Source organism: Sinocyclocheilus anshuiensis, unplaced genomic scaffold, assembly GCF_001515605.1.
Source record: "Sinocyclocheilus anshuiensis isolate Anshui unplaced genomic scaffold, SAMN03320099.WGS_v1.1 scaffold121, whole genome shotgun sequence".
Taxonomy (NCBI): domain Eukaryota; kingdom Metazoa; phylum Chordata; class Actinopteri; order Cypriniformes; family Cyprinidae; genus Sinocyclocheilus; species Sinocyclocheilus anshuiensis.
In genome coordinates, this window is record NW_015539856.1 from 106,925 (window position 1) to 125,075 (window position 18,151).

At 36.4% G+C, this 18,151-nt stretch overlaps 1 protein-coding gene across 1 annotated transcript in view; it reads right to left on the reverse strand.

The window, feature by feature from the left end:
• The window catches only part of LOC107684820 (multidrug resistance-associated protein 5), a 54,013-nt gene extending 36,211 nt beyond the window's left edge, over positions 1–17,802 (reverse strand). The window contains 6 exon segments of the mRNA XM_074186989.1: positions 2,744–2,891; positions 5,694–5,867; positions 6,186–6,419; positions 10,459–10,606; positions 15,614–15,769; positions 17,611–17,802. Of these exon segments, the coding sequence (XP_074043090.1) occupies positions 2,744–2,891; positions 5,694–5,867; positions 6,186–6,419; positions 10,459–10,606; positions 15,614–15,769; positions 17,611–17,780 (1,030 nt within the window). The 5' untranslated portion in view covers positions 17,781–17,802.
• Positions 17,803–18,151: the final 349 nt, after the last annotated feature.

Sequence of the window (18,151 nt, forward strand, 5' to 3'; positions counted from 1 at the left end):
TAGTTAGAGCACCCTCACTATTTTAAGAAGCACCCTCAGTAATTTGATTATTGTGCTTTTTGTCATTTTTGGATTCCAAGTTTTCATTAATTTCATTTAATTGAAAAAGAGCTGCATGGACATTCTTTAAAATGTAAAAATTAATACAAATAAATTGAGCACACACTTAATCTCAGTCTAAAAAAATGACATTTCTATTTTGCATTTTCCTAATTAATTTTTTTTAATTTTAACTTGAAAAATTGCAAAACATTTAACTTCTACATTTTATTTCATCCAACTGAATGTCAATGTCTCAGTTAAATGACAGATGATTAAAAAAATTGACGCTCTCAAAATGAAGATAAGGCACTTCTAATGTATTAGTTAGGGCTGCACGATTATGACAAAAATCATAATTGTCGATTATTCCATTGAAATTGTAATTGCGATTATTAATTACGATTATCACAATTTACATTGAATGATGTTTATACCATTGTTTGATGCAACTGCATTCCGTGTTTTATATGTATTTATATGAAAATAAACAAGCTGAAAACACACTAACTGGAAAACCTTTAGTGCTTTTCTATAGTATTAAGCCTCAAATGTCAAATATACATCGTATTGGTCTCTTCTTTAAATTATAAAAAAAAATAAAAATATGAATGGTATTATAGTGTTATACTAAAACTAAAATTAAAATAATGGGAAAAACCCTTAAGACAACATGTAGAAAAAAACGCATCTTAAGGATGCAGAATAACATAAGTGGACTTTGAACGAATAACTGCTGCTTTGAACGATTACGTAATTGTGGCATCCATAATTGTAATGGCGATTAGAAATTCGATTAATTGTGCAGCCCTAGTATTAGTTATTATTTTTTAAATACGAACAGAACCATATTTATCCCTCCAAACAAGACTGAAAACCCGCTGTCTGAATGTAGCCATATTGTGTTTCCATCCTACAACACAGTTTCTAATTTACACGAGCCACACTATGTTCAATCCGGCAGTGAGAAGTGCGACTGTAATGGAAGACAGATCATAATCATAAATGGGATGTTGCAGTAGATGGGGACGCTGAGGCATTGGCTGGTGTCCAAGTGCCCCATTTCACCTCCCTCTGCTGCACTAATATTTGTCTCCCGACTGGCTGCAAGCTGGCACATTCATTCAGCGCCGCTCTCTGGCTTACAGCCAAAGTGTTTTGCTGCTGGTCTAAACAACCAGAAGCGCTGGACATAATCTCTGAAAACATTGCTGGATCTACATAATTCATATACAGTATAGAAGATGTTAATCTATGCAGGTTGTGATATTTTATTTATAAGTGCATGCAAAAAAGGTGTAAATAGAGGAAAGAAGGCCATGCATCCTTCATTACTGCTCAGCTACATAACAGAGAATATCTGAGGTAAAAATGGATTACTAGAGCAGTGCATCCCAGTTTACAGGGTTAAATGATCTGTTTTCTCCATATACAGTGACCTCAAAAGAATTTAAGACACAAGCTAAATGGTACTTGGCTGGATATTTTATATGTAATGAAATGGCGTTCAGAGATTTTATTTTAAAGAAAGGATATACTAAAATACTGTTCAAATTTAAGACAAATATTATATTAATATTCAATGTATAATATTAATATTTGATTTATGTCATGAACTACACCTGATAACTCCACTAGATTTTTTTAAAAGGGTGATTTTAATACTTTTGGTATAGTATTTTTTTTTGTAAAACTTTACAATAAGGTTCCATTTGTTAACTATATTTGATGCATTAAGTAACAATGAGCAATAAATATGTTACAATATTTATTAATCTTTTTAATCTTAATAAAAATACAGCCGTTCATTGTTTGTACTTATTAGCTCAGGTCCATTAAATAACATTAGATACAACTTTTGAATTTTATAATGTATTATTAAATGTAGGAATCAACATCAATGCTTTAGAAGTATTTTATGTTAACTAACGTGGCTTACTAATGTCAACAAATTAAACCTTATTGTAAAGTGTTACAGATTTTTTTTTAAATATTTTGAAAAACCTCAAAGGCTGTATTTATTTGATCAAAAATACAGTTTCAATGTTGCATTGTGAAATATTATTATAATTTCACAATATTAACCACAATATCATTTAAAATCTTTCTGATATGCCTATTTGGTGCTAAAGAAACTCATTATTTTCAATGTTGAAAACAATTGTGCTGCTTCATGTTTTTGTAGAAGCCATGATAGATTTTATTTTTTAGGATTCTTTGATGAATAGAAAGTTGAAAACAACGACATTTATTTGAAACAGAAATCTTTTGTAACATTATAAACGTCTTTACTCTCATTTATGATAAATTTCGTGCGTCATCGTTGAATAAAAGTATTCATTTCTTAAAAAACTTCAACATTTTGAACGGTAGTATAGATCCACATCACCCAAATTGTTCTTATTTAACATTCAACAAAGTCAAACCGTCCCAAGGCATTATAGAAGAAAGAGCGTTGAATGCTTTTGTGAGTTAATCTGGAAGCTCAGAGACTCTCAGGACATTTCAGTGATGAAGGACAGAGCCAAGACAGCAGATTAGGAAACTTGTTCCTTTGAATGCAGTGCAAAGCCACAGCGATGATCCTTTGATTTCCAACGAGACTATGATGTCTAAGCGCTCAGTCGCCATCATTATACACTCACTTCCTGTTTGACTGAGTCAGTGCTACTGTGTGAGTGGGTGCAGTCGAGTGCTGTCTTACTTTGGATGTTGTTGGCAAACGCCGTCTCCCAGCAGTACATCTTAATGAACTTAATGCAGCCCAGGATCTCGTTCATCAGCCGGACTCGCCGGTCCATAACCGCCACACACCTTTTACGGAAATACGCTGTCAAGCGGGAGGCCAGCATCTGCAGGAAACAATTCAAATGTGAAGAACGACCTGTACAGTCAGACACAAGGCTACAGTAGGGAAATCCCACGAGTAAAACTGTTAGTGCATGGACCAAGGCAAAGTATAGAAATTTTAGGTATCAATTTAGATTAGGGAACATTATTCAACGTTAACTAGTTGCTTATTAGCATGCACATTGGCTGCTTATCAGTACTTAAAAAGCACATATTAATGCATGACCATATTCTAGATCCTTTAACACTGCCTAATACCTAAACATAACTAATACAACAACAACTACCTTACTTATTAATAAGCTGCAGTTTAATAGGGCTGTCAAAATGGCTGAAAAACTAAATTTGAATTTTTTAGTTAAATATGATCAAAATTCGAATTATATGCGAATTTAAAATGCATAATTTCAGTTAGGGTGAAGAAAAGCTTTTGGCTTCTCTTCTGAGGCCACAAGAGGGCGCATCGAGCAAAATATTACGAATGCACGTTTATTCAAAGCATAAGATAACATGACTATCTGTGAAAAAGTGCATAATGTTTAAAATAATGTTTATAAACCAATTATAATTAAGTTACTTAAACAACTATAAACAAAACAGCATCATGTATGTATGCATAGTTTAATACAAAGGGCCGAAAGCCAATCACACAGAGTGCATTTTTCATTTAAAAACACGAGATGCAGTGGGATGGAAAAAAAACCCGCCATAAAGTCTCGATATGTTTTTTTCACAATTAAACTTGCATTAATTTTACATGGCTTTCTAAATAAAAGTGATTGCTCTTTTGTGCGAGACGTGAGTGCAACAGCGATAGATGTCCCTCTAGAAAATGCACGAAATATGTGTTCTGTGTGAACGGCTTGGTTTCAGTTTTGATGTAAACAAGATCTTCTCCGTATTGATCTTTTCCCGCAATATTTTTAATGAACAACGCAGCAGCGCTGCATCTAGTGGCTTCAACTGGATAGGCTAACAAAAACATTATAATGCAACGACACTTACATCGTCATCGCATCTCGTGCGCCACTGATAAGGCTGCCTCGTAAACGCTCACCTAAAATTCGAATGCAACGTTTTTGCATTCGAATGTGGATTTTTATTTTAAATTTGACGAATATTCAAAATTCGAATTTGTTTTGACAGCCCTACAGTTTATTGAGGGAAAACTCTTAGTTAATAGTGAATTCCCTACTCTAAAGTGTAACCATTTTTTTAATTCTGAAAATGACTAGAGAAAACTCTTATTTGTTTCCTGGGGTCATGCGGAGTACTTTGAAGCTGCCTGAATAGGGATTTTGATCTGTCAAAAATGGTCTACAGTGAGTCTGGTTCACTTGCATTAGATGGAGAAAAATCCTGGAATGTTTTCCTGCAAAACCTTAATTTCTCTTCGGCTGAAAAAGTCATACACACCTTGAAAGGCCTGGGCATGAGTAAATAATAAGGCCATTTTTTTATCTATCTGTCTCAAATCACAACTGAACTACAGCTGCATGCATGAAACCATCTTCCCTGGCAAACCCATCATAACATCATAGTATAATTGAATCTAACATATTACTGTTACTAAATGACTAAAATAACTTTTGATTTCAAGTCTTAAAACTATGCAGAAGTATTTGTATTTTACCTTCTGTTCCTTACTGAAAAAAAACATCTCATACCAGCCTAAGTTGGTGTCTGGTCTATACAAGTCTCGGTCTAGTCAGGGTGGTCTTAAACCAGCAATCAAGTTTAGGCTGGTTTAAGCAGGTCAGCAGCTGTTTTATTCATGATAAAGCATGGCTATGACCACTTCACCCATAAACAATCACTAATATAGCCTCAAAACGGTGCAATGCATGTATTTCAGCAAGATTAACTGCTTGTTATTTATTTAATATTACTGTATTTATTAGTTTTCTGTTTCAGGTATGATTCTGTATGTCCATCAATTTACACTGTACACTTACAAACTCGCGCTGTGCTGCAAATCAGTCTGTTTTAAACTAAAAAACGGAAAACAGACATTTTCTCATGTTGAGAGATAAGCAGATGTATGTGTCTGAGAAAATAGCATTGTATTAAACTCTGTGAATGTGCGAGACTTCTGGTTCATTACTGCTATAGGGAAATAACAAGAAGAATAACAAAGTGCAGTAAAGAGTCAAACTGTTTGTGCTACAAACCAGTGTGTTCATAATTAAGATAATACATTAAAATAATATGGTCAAAAACACCAGTGTGCAATATCAAGCAGCAAAACTAGATGTTTTGCACAGCTAAAATAGCTGGAAGCGGATAACACCGGAAGCCAGACACATTAAATTTACAAATGGCCATGAGAAAAATAAGGTGGATTCTCTGTTTTTATTTGAGCTCTATTAGTTGATTCTCTTGCCGTTCACTGTTGCTGTCAGGAACTATTTTTTTGGCAGAAGGACAAGATTTAACGAATTTGAAAAAAAGTAACATATCAATACAACATTTTTTGGTTTTAATATTTTTCATTGTGGGGTAACTGTTTTATAAAAGCAATAAGGTACTCAAAGCGTGCCTTATTGTGAATAAATCACGGTGGAAGGGGTTGCAGGCCTAACAACGCACTTCAGCCATGACTTATTCCACAATACAGCACGGCCTCTCGTGCCATATCACATAACACATATCAGATCAAAAGTGAAAACGTCAGATTCAATGTCTTTTGTCACATGTGACGGGGGGAAAAAAAGAAGATTTGGGCCATTCAACAGCACTGGGAACTTGGCCTCTGTAAAGGCTGTTCCTTTTATTAACAAAAGGTTTAGATGTGCTTATCTTACCATGGTGGGATAGAAGATGACAAAAATGGCCGATCCCATGAGTGCAGTCGGTCCTAAGAAATAGATGGTGTATGACAGACCCAAAATCCCAACGAGAGGCCCTCCAGCCAGCAGACAGCCCACCGAGACGGCCTCGTACAGACGCTGTCCATCACTGGAGCAAATGTTTACCAGCTGAAAGAGTAACAGGATGAGTCACCCAAACTAAAACATGACACGCTTAACCCGCATCAGCCCTGGCACAGTGCATTAGCGTCATACAGCACTCAGGCCTCACAAACACAAGCCCAGTTTGGTTTTAAAGAGCCAAAAGGTCACATGAAAAAGTGAGCTTAAACTACGCAAAGACCTGAACCCTCTCAGATGTCATGTTCCCTTTACATTCAAGTGAATAAGGCATGACCTGAGAAGCTGTTCGAAGCTTGTTTACAAAAGTGCTGCTCCTAATGAATAGTTTAGTGTTTATTACGGGAGTATTAGCACACGGTTCACCTCTCCTGCGCTGATGTCTTTAGTGCTGCGTAGTCGCAGGATCTTCTGGAAGGCGAAAGTGAGCGCGGCTCCCCGGAGGCGTGCGGCCGTGCGGTAGCTGACAGCCCACACTAAAGCCAGAGACCAGGAGCGTGCCAGCTCCATGAGGAAAATCCCGGCGACCAGAGCCAGACCGTACAGCAGCTTCACCTCTGCGCACTGAGAGTACTCCAGCAGGGCTCGGATCAGCAGAGCCTGAGAGTAACAGCACACAACCAGGATGCTGAGCGAGGAGACAGCTGTAAGACTTCACTGAGTTTTTGTTTTTATTTGAACAGAATCAAAATTACACGAGGAGGGATTCAGAGGTGAGCTTTGAGGTGTTATGGTATCAGAACATCCTTTGACTTGCGCTGGGGTCGTGGGATCAAGTGCTGCTCATAGGAAAACACTAGAAAACACTTTTTCTTTGACTCCGTCTCAAACTATTCTCGTTCTAATTATAATACAGAGCTGGTCCTGGATGCTAATTGTTCAGTACAGTTGCGATGCGCATCGTATTGCTAAAAATGTAATTCATAAATAATGAGAAATTAATAAAAAATGAATTTGTCATACTCAGTAACTTTTCAAATTGTTCCTATGCCACTGACCAAATACATTTTTAATTTTTTGAAAAAGATAAATACTTTTATTCTGTAAGGACCTATTAAATTGTTTAAAAGTGACAACAGAATACATGTATAAAAAAAAACCGTGTACTCAGACCGACAGAAAATGAAAAGTTGCGATTTTCTAGGCCGATATAGCTAGGAACTATACTCTCATTCCGGCGTAATAATCAAGGAACTTTGCTGCTGCACCCATCGCAACTTTTCATTTTCAGTCGGTCTTAGTACACGATGTAACTACAGAAGAGTCAAGTTTTAAATAGGAAAAATATAGAAACTCTTTGGTCATTTTTGAGCGAGATGCTAACGGTCTAATCAGATTCAATGATCTATGCTAAGCTACAGCTAAAAGTGCTACCGCCAGACCCGGAGATCGGCTGAATGGATTCGAAAACAGTAAAACACAGCTGTTTAACTCAAGGGGAGTTGGAAAATGAGCCTATTTTCAAAAATAGTGGAGTGCTCCTTTAAGCACCAAAGCTTTGCCATCACACAAATAAATTACATTTTAAAATATAGTCAAATAATAAAACAGTTATTTTAATTTGTAATAATATTTCACAATCGTACTCTTTTTACTCTATTTTTGATCAAATAAATGCAGCCATGGTGAGAATTAGGGACTTATAAAACATTTCAAAATCTTACCGACCCCAAACTTTTGAATTGTAGTGTAAGCCAGAAATAATATGTGATCCTGGAGCACAAAAGCAGTCTCAAGTCGCTGGGGTATATTTGTAGCAATAGCCAACAATACATTGTATGGGTCAAAATTATAGATTTTTCTTTTATGCCAAAAATCATTAGGATATTAAGTAAAGATCATGTTCCATGAAGATATTTTGTAAATTTCCTACTGTAAATATATCAAAACGTAATTTTTGATTAGTAATATGCATGGCTAAGAACTTCATTTGGACAACTTTAAAGATGATTTTCTCAATATTTAGATTTGTTTGCACCCTCAGATTCCGGATTTTCAAATAGTTGTATCTCGGCCAAATATTGTCCTATCCTAACAAATACATACATCAATGGAAAGATTATTTATTCAGCTTTCAGATGGTGTACAAATCTCAATTTCGAAAAATTTGACTGGTTTTGTGGTCCAGGGTCACATATTTGAGTATTTACTTGAAGCCATGGACAGGAGTAGTGAGGACATTTTGAATTTATGACATGAAAAGAGCGCTAAAATGTACTGCAAATAAACATAAGAGCTGCTGAGACTATGGCTGACCCATGCAACACTAAACAAATCAACGCAAGGAAATACAGTAAGTGTGCTATTTTGTAACATGTAATCCCTGATAATGCTATTAAGCGAGTGCTGTCAGGGGCATGTGCGGCCTTGTGTGGGGAAATAAAATTAACAGCTGCGTTCCCAACAGCGTCGCAGTAAGAAACTCCCAGCTACACCAAAATAAATCCCCTCATAGTGGAACTAATAAGATCAAAAATGTGTGTGTGTGTTTTTTTTAGAAGAATTTTTTTAATTCTAACTCGAAATCACTCTTTGTTGAATAAAGATCTAAGCTCATCTGGCAACAGAAATAAAGCAGCAGGCAATAACGTGAATAATATGAATAACATGACTCCTGGACCATGGAAAATCCAGACACACGTCACAATCCTGTGGATTAATAGTAGTTTGAAGTACGAGAAGGTATGAAAAATCTATTTTTTATATTGCAATTTTAATTTTGAGCCTGCACGAGCTGCAAATATAATCTCTCGATTGATCCCTTGAATATAAAACTGTTCATAAATGTGTGCAGGTATGTTTTCTGTGTGAAGCAGGAAAGTGCTGAACCATCACAGTGTTGTTCATGCGCAGTTAAAGTGACAGTTCATCCATGAATTTACTTCCTGTAATCATTTTTGCACTAGGGATGAGCGATATGGATAAAAATATTATCACAATATTTTCCCCATATTATACAGTATCAATATTTATCACTTTATTTAGTTACCATTAATGGGGAAGGAAATGCTTTCCACATGTTTGTTAGATCTCGAGAAGGAATGTAAAGATAATTTGTTTGTTCACAATTAAATGCCACAGAGTTTTTAGTTTAGGGCCCCGTGACATCTGTTTTATTTCCCAGTTTTTTTTAGAAGAATTTTTTTTAATTCTAACTCGAAATCACTCTTTGTTGAATAAAGATCTAAGCTCATCTGGCAACAGAAATAAAGCAGCAGGCAATAACGTGAATAATATGAATAACATGACTCCTGGACCATGGAAAATCCAGACACACGTCACAATCCTGTGGATTAATAGTAGTTTGAAGTACGAGAAGGTATGAAAAATCTATTTTTTATATTGCAATTTTAATTTTGAGCCTGCACGAGCTGCAAATATAATCTCTCGATTGATCCCTTGAATATAAAACTGTTCATAAATGTGTGCAGGTATGTTTTCTGTGTGAAGCAGGAAAGTGCTGAACCATCACAGTGTTGTTCATGCGCAGTTAAAGTGACAGTTCATCCATGAATTTACTTCCTGTAATCATTTTTGCACTAGGGATGAGCGATATGGATAAAAATATTATCAAAATATTTTCCCCATATTATACAGTATCAATATTTATCACTGTATTTAGTTACCATTAATGGGGAAGGAAATGCTTTCCACATGTTTGTTAGATCTCGAGAAGGAATTTAAAGATAATTTGTTTGTTCACAATTAAATGCCACAGAGTTTTTAGTTTAGGGCCCCGTGACATCTGTTTTATTTCCCACTAAATTCAGTTTTCCATTTTATTTATTATTTTCCCCCTTGGATTCTCTGTTTTATGATTCAATACAACTTTCTCATAAAAATGGTGTCTAATTAAATGAATTAATAGCTTTAATTTAAAATTGAATCAGTCTTTTAAAATGCAATAAAATGAAAACATAATTTACAACAAAACATAGCATTTTTATTTTTTGTCAAATACGATGCTGCACAACAGCGCTGTATAACTGTATAAATTAATGAATAAAATCCTTGCTTGCATGAAATTCTTTAAAAACACTATTACTGTTATTATTACTTTGAGAATTATATTTTAGTACACAATAGTAATATATTTCTGTAATAATTTCTTCTAGTTAAAACAGACTTTTATTTTGACGGGTTTCAGTTTTACTTTCAGTGTCGGTGTGTTTTTGACGGTAGTTTTTTTCTGCTGTAAAGCTCCTGAAGTGACTCTCAGAGCAGCTCTGAAGATGAAGTTCATGTATTCATGTCCTCATATATCAACATACATTTTATTGCGATCTCGATATCATACAGTTTATCCCAGTTTATAGTTGTACCCAGCCCTGTTTTGTCACCCCACTTGATTTCTTTCGTGGCACACACAAAGAAAATCTTCACACAGTTTTTTTTAATTCAACAACGATTCATAATGATCGCTGGCTGCTAAGCTCCAAAGAACTATTGCATCAGAAGACTTAAATACAATGCACACATCATAACTATTTTTTATGTCTAAATAATGCTTTTTTCCTCTTGGTTCTTTTAATTGAACTATCCCATTAAGACAAACAGTTAGGGTCTGGATAGGAGAAGCAGGTCAAAGGGCAGCATGCAACCCAACACTTATGTCAGAAAGAAAATGAGGACAACTCACAGGTCCAACAAATCCAGCCACCATGGTGATGAGCAGGGAGAAGATGGCCACCAGCATACGGGTCTGACAGAACCTCCAGAACACCCGGGACAGAGACGCCGAGTCCTTCGCCCGCCGCTTGAGCTCCTCGTGCCACAGCCACTCCAGTCTGAATGATGCATCACCAAACACAGAGTGTTTAAATCACATGTGGACTGTTAGTGTACAACATGAAGAACTGGGTACGTCTTTATTACAATCTTTTATTAAAGGGATAGTGCACCCAAAAACAACAATTCTGTTAGTGCTGGGCGGTATGACCAAAAATTTATATCACGGTATTTTTCAAAATAATACCGGTTTCACGGTACATGACGGTATTTTTTTTTCATGCATGACCGGGTGTTAACCATATTTTCTACTGATTGAGAGAGGAAATACTGCAGTATATTGACTTAGAAGCCGCGTTCCGAACGTTGTTTAAGCGACATATTGCAGTATTTTAAAAATTCATATCATAACAAAAATTAACACCGGTATTCGGTATGAACCTGTATACCGCCCAGCACTAAATTCAGTCATCTTTTACTCAGCCTCAAGTTTCTCTCTTCTATTGAACATAAGATGAGATTTTGTAGAATGTTGGAAACCAGACCGTTTCTGGTAGCCTTTGACTTCTATATTATGAAGAAGAAGAAAAAACCCAATGGAAGTCAATGGCTACCAGCAACTATTTGGTTACAAACACTCTTCAAAATATCACCTTTTTTTGAAAAAATATACTCATACAGGTTTGTAACAACTTGAGGGTGAGTAAACGATGACAAAAAGTTCATTTTTGGATGATTTATCCCTTTAACTTGAGTTTTAATGACTGTATTCAAGTACTATTGATTTGTCTTTTTAATACCCGTTTAAAGTCTAAATTAAAGCCGGCATGGAATGAAAACTCACCCTATCAATTTTCTAAATGCATGTTATAGATCTTATCGTCAAAATCAGAGGTTTCATTTTTAAATTTCTTTCCTGACTTTGTAATGATTAATCAAAATGTGGTAACTGCATCTTCTGGTGATCTATGCAGGATTTCTCCAATCATTTAGTGCACTTAAACCTGCTCCTGCAAGCTTACATTCAGTGCTGGGGAGATTACTAACAAATTGTAGTCTGTCACTGATGACAAATTACATGTTGAAAATTGTAGTCAGTGATGTAATTAAGATGATCCATTATAGGTAATGTATTGTGACTACTTTTGGATTACTTTTAGATTACTATTGACATAACTTGTTTATAGGGGGACTTAAAGTAAATATCTTATGTCAAAGTGGTTTGACTGACAAAAAGTTTGGGAATTCCTACATCACACACACATACACACACACACACACACCCACACGGAGAATCAATGAATTATGAATAATTAACTGCCACTGTGTGAATAATTTGTAATCATGCAATCCATAAAAAAGTAACTGAAATCTGATTATGAGCATTTTAAAATGTAATGTAATCTAACTACAAGTACTTAATTTTTGGCATCTGATTAGGCTACATAACCCAGATTACATGGGTCACTACCCAGCACTGCTCGCATTCATCTGCCTCTACTTTTGAGTGAAACACCAACATCAAAACATCCAGTCAACAACCAATGCAGAAGAACCATCATTTCTTTCTTTTAATCTGTTACACTCCAATGTACATCACACTATGACAGCAAAGATTGGTTGCTACTTTAATGTCATTGCAGCTTTAAGAAATTAACTTCCTAAAATGTTAGACCAAACCAACATTAAATCTACAATATCACAATTACATCAGCCAAAATGCTTTTGCCACTTTATTAGAACACGCTCTGCAGTGCTTGATTCTGATTGGTCAACAGCAGCATTCTGTGCTCAAATATATTTGAATGATGATGCTCAATTGTATATTTGATTGTTGTTCCTGGCAACACATTTTCTACATAGTTGTGCTTATGTCTCTTACGTATCACTCCACTGTGTCTTTCTTCTCACACAATAAAATATACACAATAAAACACCTTCAGAATGATATAAGGTTCTTTCTGCTTTTGATCACCCTGCTTTTTTGGGGATATTGGCAACTTGACTAGATATAAACCCCGACCTCATATCTAAATTAATAAATGTGGGGTATTTAACTGTTAAACTTCTATATTTACACTCAAGGGTTAAACAACCCATCATATATTTCTGGTCTTCGGGTAGTAAAGCTTGTTTTGGGCACACATTTAGAAGCAAAAACTTCCATACGTTCATTAAAAATCATAAATGATGTTCAATTTCTCATAAATATTGTAATGCAAATTCTTGAAACATCAGAATGAACAATTAATCTGAAGGGCCAAGGCTTTGCGCTTTCAGTTCTAGGGATGTAACGATTCACTCAACTCACGATTCGATTCGATTCACGATTATTATTATTATTTTGTACAAAATGAGGACATGCATTCATATAAACTCCTACCTCTAAATGAATCGTGATTTGTTTAGCATCTCAACCGATTTGAATCGTCACATATTTGAATCGATTTTCAACCGGCTCGCGGTTAATCGTTACATCCCTCGTCAGTTCCCAAGCCAAAGACCACTCACAGCTTTTATCTTTCACAAGGTAACACGTGTTGAACTGTATCTTATTTTTTTGATTACATTTCAACAGCCTTCTGTTTTGAGGATAACACTTTACATAAGTGTTCCAGACCCCATAAAATATCCACCCCAGCGCACCCCTCACACTAACAAGTGCTCAAGCGTCCCGGCTATCTCTGACACAAATCCAGTAGCGGGAGCCACAGACCCTGAGGTCAAACACTGAAAACTGACACCGCTTATTACAGAGCCGCTGAGGCATAGCTGTCAGGCCATTTGGACGGCAAATACAGGAGCCTGTATTTAAACACGATAATTGATCTCGCAACAAAAGAAAGCACAGCCAAAGTCTGATCCAACTCATTCACCGACTGTGGGCTAATCTCAGATCTGTGATTAGGCAGTTACAGATTACAGGTGTTTTTCTATGCTCCCCTGTCCTTGAGGAAACCCTTTGAGCCACATCAATGAGCCAGCTTAGTCGAAAGGGACACGGGCTGCGATCTGACGTGTTAATGACATAACCGTCCTTCAGGAAAGGTGCAGACTGACTCTCTCTCTCTGATGTCTAATCCTTGCTATGAATAACACCCACCTGCCATAACTCTCTGGGCTGTGTGAGTGTGGGAGGCGAGCATCTTCCAATCCCCACCGTGACTCGAGGGATTCCCACACCAACCTCTTGTTATCAAGGCGTCAACTGTGTGAGACCTTGGCACAGGAGGTGTTTTCTAATAGTTCTGTTTGTTCACGGTTCAGCGTTGGCGCATACGAGAAATGCCTAACTTGCGCTTGGCTCCTGAGTAGGGCTGAACGATTAATTGAAATCAAACTGAAATCATGATTTGGCATTTGGCAAATGCTGCGATTTATTGTTTGCCCACAGTATCAAATTAACATTAACAGTATCACAACATATATTCAGGTTACAGAATGTACAAAGCTTAAAAGATAAGAGGTAACAAATTAATGAAAAAAAAAATGTGCTGGGATTTTTTAAAATTAAATATATACACATCCTGCCTCTGTATAATGTATATTTAAGTAGTGTTTATACCATATGTGTCAGAGAAACAAGTGCGCAAAATTCTTTAGAATTTTGTCTTGGAACTTCCATTTTTGCGGTAGCTCTATAGCATCGCTGTTGAGGAGTAATTAGCAGGTGAAGTGGATTTACATATTTTAACGAAAGTTATCATGAGCATTGAAATGTTGAATGTTATAACAAACATCAGTAGACAGGGATGTTTTTCAAACGAGCGGTTCATTCAGAAATTTGTCTGACCTTACGTTCACGCTGAGAAAATGCAAATGGAAGACAGAAGACAACAAGCGCAGTGCTAAAAAGGGGCGGAGCTACATAAGGTCCATAAAGTGCATCTTAAAGGGGTCATATGATGCGGTTTTCCTTTGTCTTTGGAGTGTTACAAGCTGTTTGTGCATATATAAGATAAGTATAGTTGCAAACCCAATAAAAGTTAAGACTCATCCACGCCCTCCTAAAACGCCTCGTTTAAACACGCCCCCACATGTCTACGTCACTGTGTGGGAAGATTTGCATAACATCGCCCAAAAGTTTACGCAAAGAAAGAAGGCGCAACTTTTATTCTCGCTGTAGTATTGTTGCCGTCATGTCGTGGAGGCTCTGTGTGTTTCCAAATATGGTAAGGGGCGTAAAATTTCCGTCACATGCTTGAGGTATTCGGCCAATCACAACGCACTGGATAGCTGGCCAATCAGAGCACACCTCACTTTTCAGACCGATGAGCTTTGTAAAAATCGACGCGTTTCAGAAAGGCGGGGCATAGAGGAGAAACAATAATGTACAGTATGTGGAAAATAATGTTTTTTTAACCTTAAACCACGTAAACACATTGCATTACACCAAATAATGTTATTTTTAGCAGCATCGTCATATGACACCTTTAAAAAGCAACACATGCCAAACATCCTCCCAAACTAAATAAGAAGCGTTTATAAACCTGTTGTCCAACAAAAGAGAACATTTAATAACATGATTTTACTCCACAACATCAATCAAGTGTTTGAAATAACTGCATTTTCTGATCTGGATTCTTATCACAGAATAAGCAGAAAATGTTTTCTATACTGTAATAATTTACAACTATGTTGATTAGCATTGGATTCTAAATGTACTTTATTATTATAAAAATACCCAAGACGGCTTGAAGAACACAGATAAACCCTACATTGATTCGTCATGTGTTTACTGTCTTAATGTTTAATCGGTTCAAGCGTTTCAATCTTGTTTTTATTCAGTCACAGCAATAGCTGGATACTATTGTCCATATTAGGGATTTCCTGGAATGTCATGAGGTTTATTACTTCTGTGATGCATATGTGGAGTTTCCACATGAGGGCGCCCCCTGGTGTCCAGTATTAATACATGTGTTAGCGCTCAGTAATTTGCTGGCTTAAATAGGAATGATATTATTATTTTATCATAAATTTTTATCTAATTATTATAGTTTTTTGTTGATTTGTTTTAAAAATCAGCAGACAAACCTTGGATCAGAAGGTTTTGGCCAGTAGCTCACCTTTGGCAGTTCGTTTCTGAGGCCTCGTGGCAAGACAGACCCCACACGTCTTCTATCTTGAGACAGGACGCTTTGTGGGCCCTCCATGCCAGAGGGGACAGCCATTGCAGGGTCATGAAGGAGAAAAATCCTGCATTGTCCACCGGGTGCTGATGCCTGGGGGTGAAAATGGAAGAGTTTGGCTCGTATCAGTCATCTAGGCGCTATGTGCTATGTCTGAGAACGGCGTGACCTTGAACGCGAGAGAAAATCTTTACTCGCTGCGGCCAAACAGTAGATGAATCACACGTTCGTGTTTGAACAGCAGTTTGCACGTCCTTCTCAGAACTCTTACGAAGCAGTGAAAAAGTTCAGCGGCTCTTTATCAGTCAGCATGTTAAAAATCAAGCTGTCTGTGAGTAAAGGATAAGAGCGTTCCTTATCAGGACCTCACTGACTGTCACTTGAGTCCAAATGGCAACAAACATCTCCTAAGGCCTCTTTCACACCTCACAAAAGTATTTCGGTGCATATGTTTATTTTGGCCCCCTATTAACAGGTTTCACACTGTGTGCATAAGCAGTGTGGTAGAAGTGTAATATAAGTTAGGTTCCACACTAAACTCAGCAGAAAACATGTTGAAAATACACAATAAATGTATTTTATCCACACAAGCTTTTACAATATAGGCTTATATGAAGCAACTAGTGTGAACTATTCATTGTTAAAAATGACGCCGATCATGTTTAATGCAGGATAAACGCACAGTGATACAAACACACAATTTCTATTTAATTAAGTGACCGTTTCAGATGATAAAAGCAGCTCATAGCTTCATTTTAAGGCTAAAGTAGGTTAATTATTATTTGGATGTAAATGTGTCTCCTAATAACTAACCACTTAACAATTTATGGCAGTTATTAAAGAAATATTCAAAGTAGTAGCCCAGAAATGTCTTTATTTTCTATTAAGAGCCGCTGTGTGAAAGTAAAACGTGAGTCTCCTCTTGTAGTTTGTGAAACTTAGGTTTGAAACATCGAAGGAAGGTTGACATGCCAATCAATTTAAGAAAGATGTCATTAATTTGTTCTGTCAGATAATTTGGCGGGACCGGGACAGGAAAGAACACAGGTTTTGACCATAAACATAAAAATATCTATTCAAATATTGTCAAATGTGAAAATTGTCCTGTGGTGTGACTGTCATTATGAAGTGAGAAATACAAAAACATATCAAAATAAACAGTGTGGACAAAAAACATTATATAGTATATAAATGTATAATTTATATATATATTATATAATTTCATATTATAAATTTCATATAATATATATTATATAATTATAAGTTGTATATATTCATTTATGAAGTCCTGTTAAGTGATTCTTCCACATTTTAAGCATTATAAGCAATCATAAACTAAGCTTTATGTATTTGTGCATATGGGAGTCTAACTGTTGGAAACAATGTGTCAAAGTCAATTAATACCTTGTCCTGCAGTGTGACATGCTGTACACCAGCAAGAACTATTTCAAATTAGTTCATTATTATACATGCAGTGTTTATGAGCTCAAACTAACTGAGAAATGCACTGGAATACAAACAAATTCATTTTTCACACCGCAGGGCCTTTTAAATGAACAAGTGAGGGGAAAAGATCAAATAAAAGCGGTAACTGGTCACATCCCCTAAAATATACACATACCTTTCTAAAACAATATATTTTTTTTTTATAATTTTAGTCTTAAATCCATTTGCTAACTACCCAAATATAATTTTTTATATGATTATAACAACTATATCCACACTGAAAAAAATGATTAATTGAATTTACAAAATTTTTTTAGGGTAAGTGTGGTTGCAAGCAATTTATTTTAACTACATTTAAATAAACAAATTTACTGTAGTTGACTAACTTTCAACATTTATTTATTTTAAATGTAGCTAAAATAAATTGTTTGCAACCACTTACCTTAAAAAAAATGTAGTCTCATTTTCTTCAGTGCAGAAGAACTTACTTGTGTGTGATCCGAAAGGGCTTGAGTATCTGTAAGCTTTGGCGATATCTGCCTCGTCTTTTTGTTTCGGTGCCCAGTTCCACCTCATCATCGGGGTCTGGGAGAGTCTGTGGAGGGCACAGCGTCAACCCCTCCACCTGTCCTACGGCCTCCAAGGCATCTGAGAACATACCTGTCTCTAACAAACAAAACAGAAAAACACTCAACAACACTCCAAAAGCTACAAAACACTGTCAGACACTTTGGACGAGCTCCTGTCTACGCTCATGACAGCCACGACTGGGAATGTCTGAATCTGCTGACTAATATCAGTGCAGTGACACAAACCTTCCTCTAACGTTATGGCCTTGGCTGCGAAGTTAAAGTGTTTATCTATTTAAAGACGCCTGTGGGTGGCCTCAAGGCTCGTGGACACCGAGACGGAGGATATTCGAGCTCGCCGTGTGTGTGTTGACCCTGTCACTGATCCATCTGTGGCATAAGACACGATAAGGTAAATCCAGCAACACCGTGACTCTCTGTATCTGCTCTGTGTACGTCA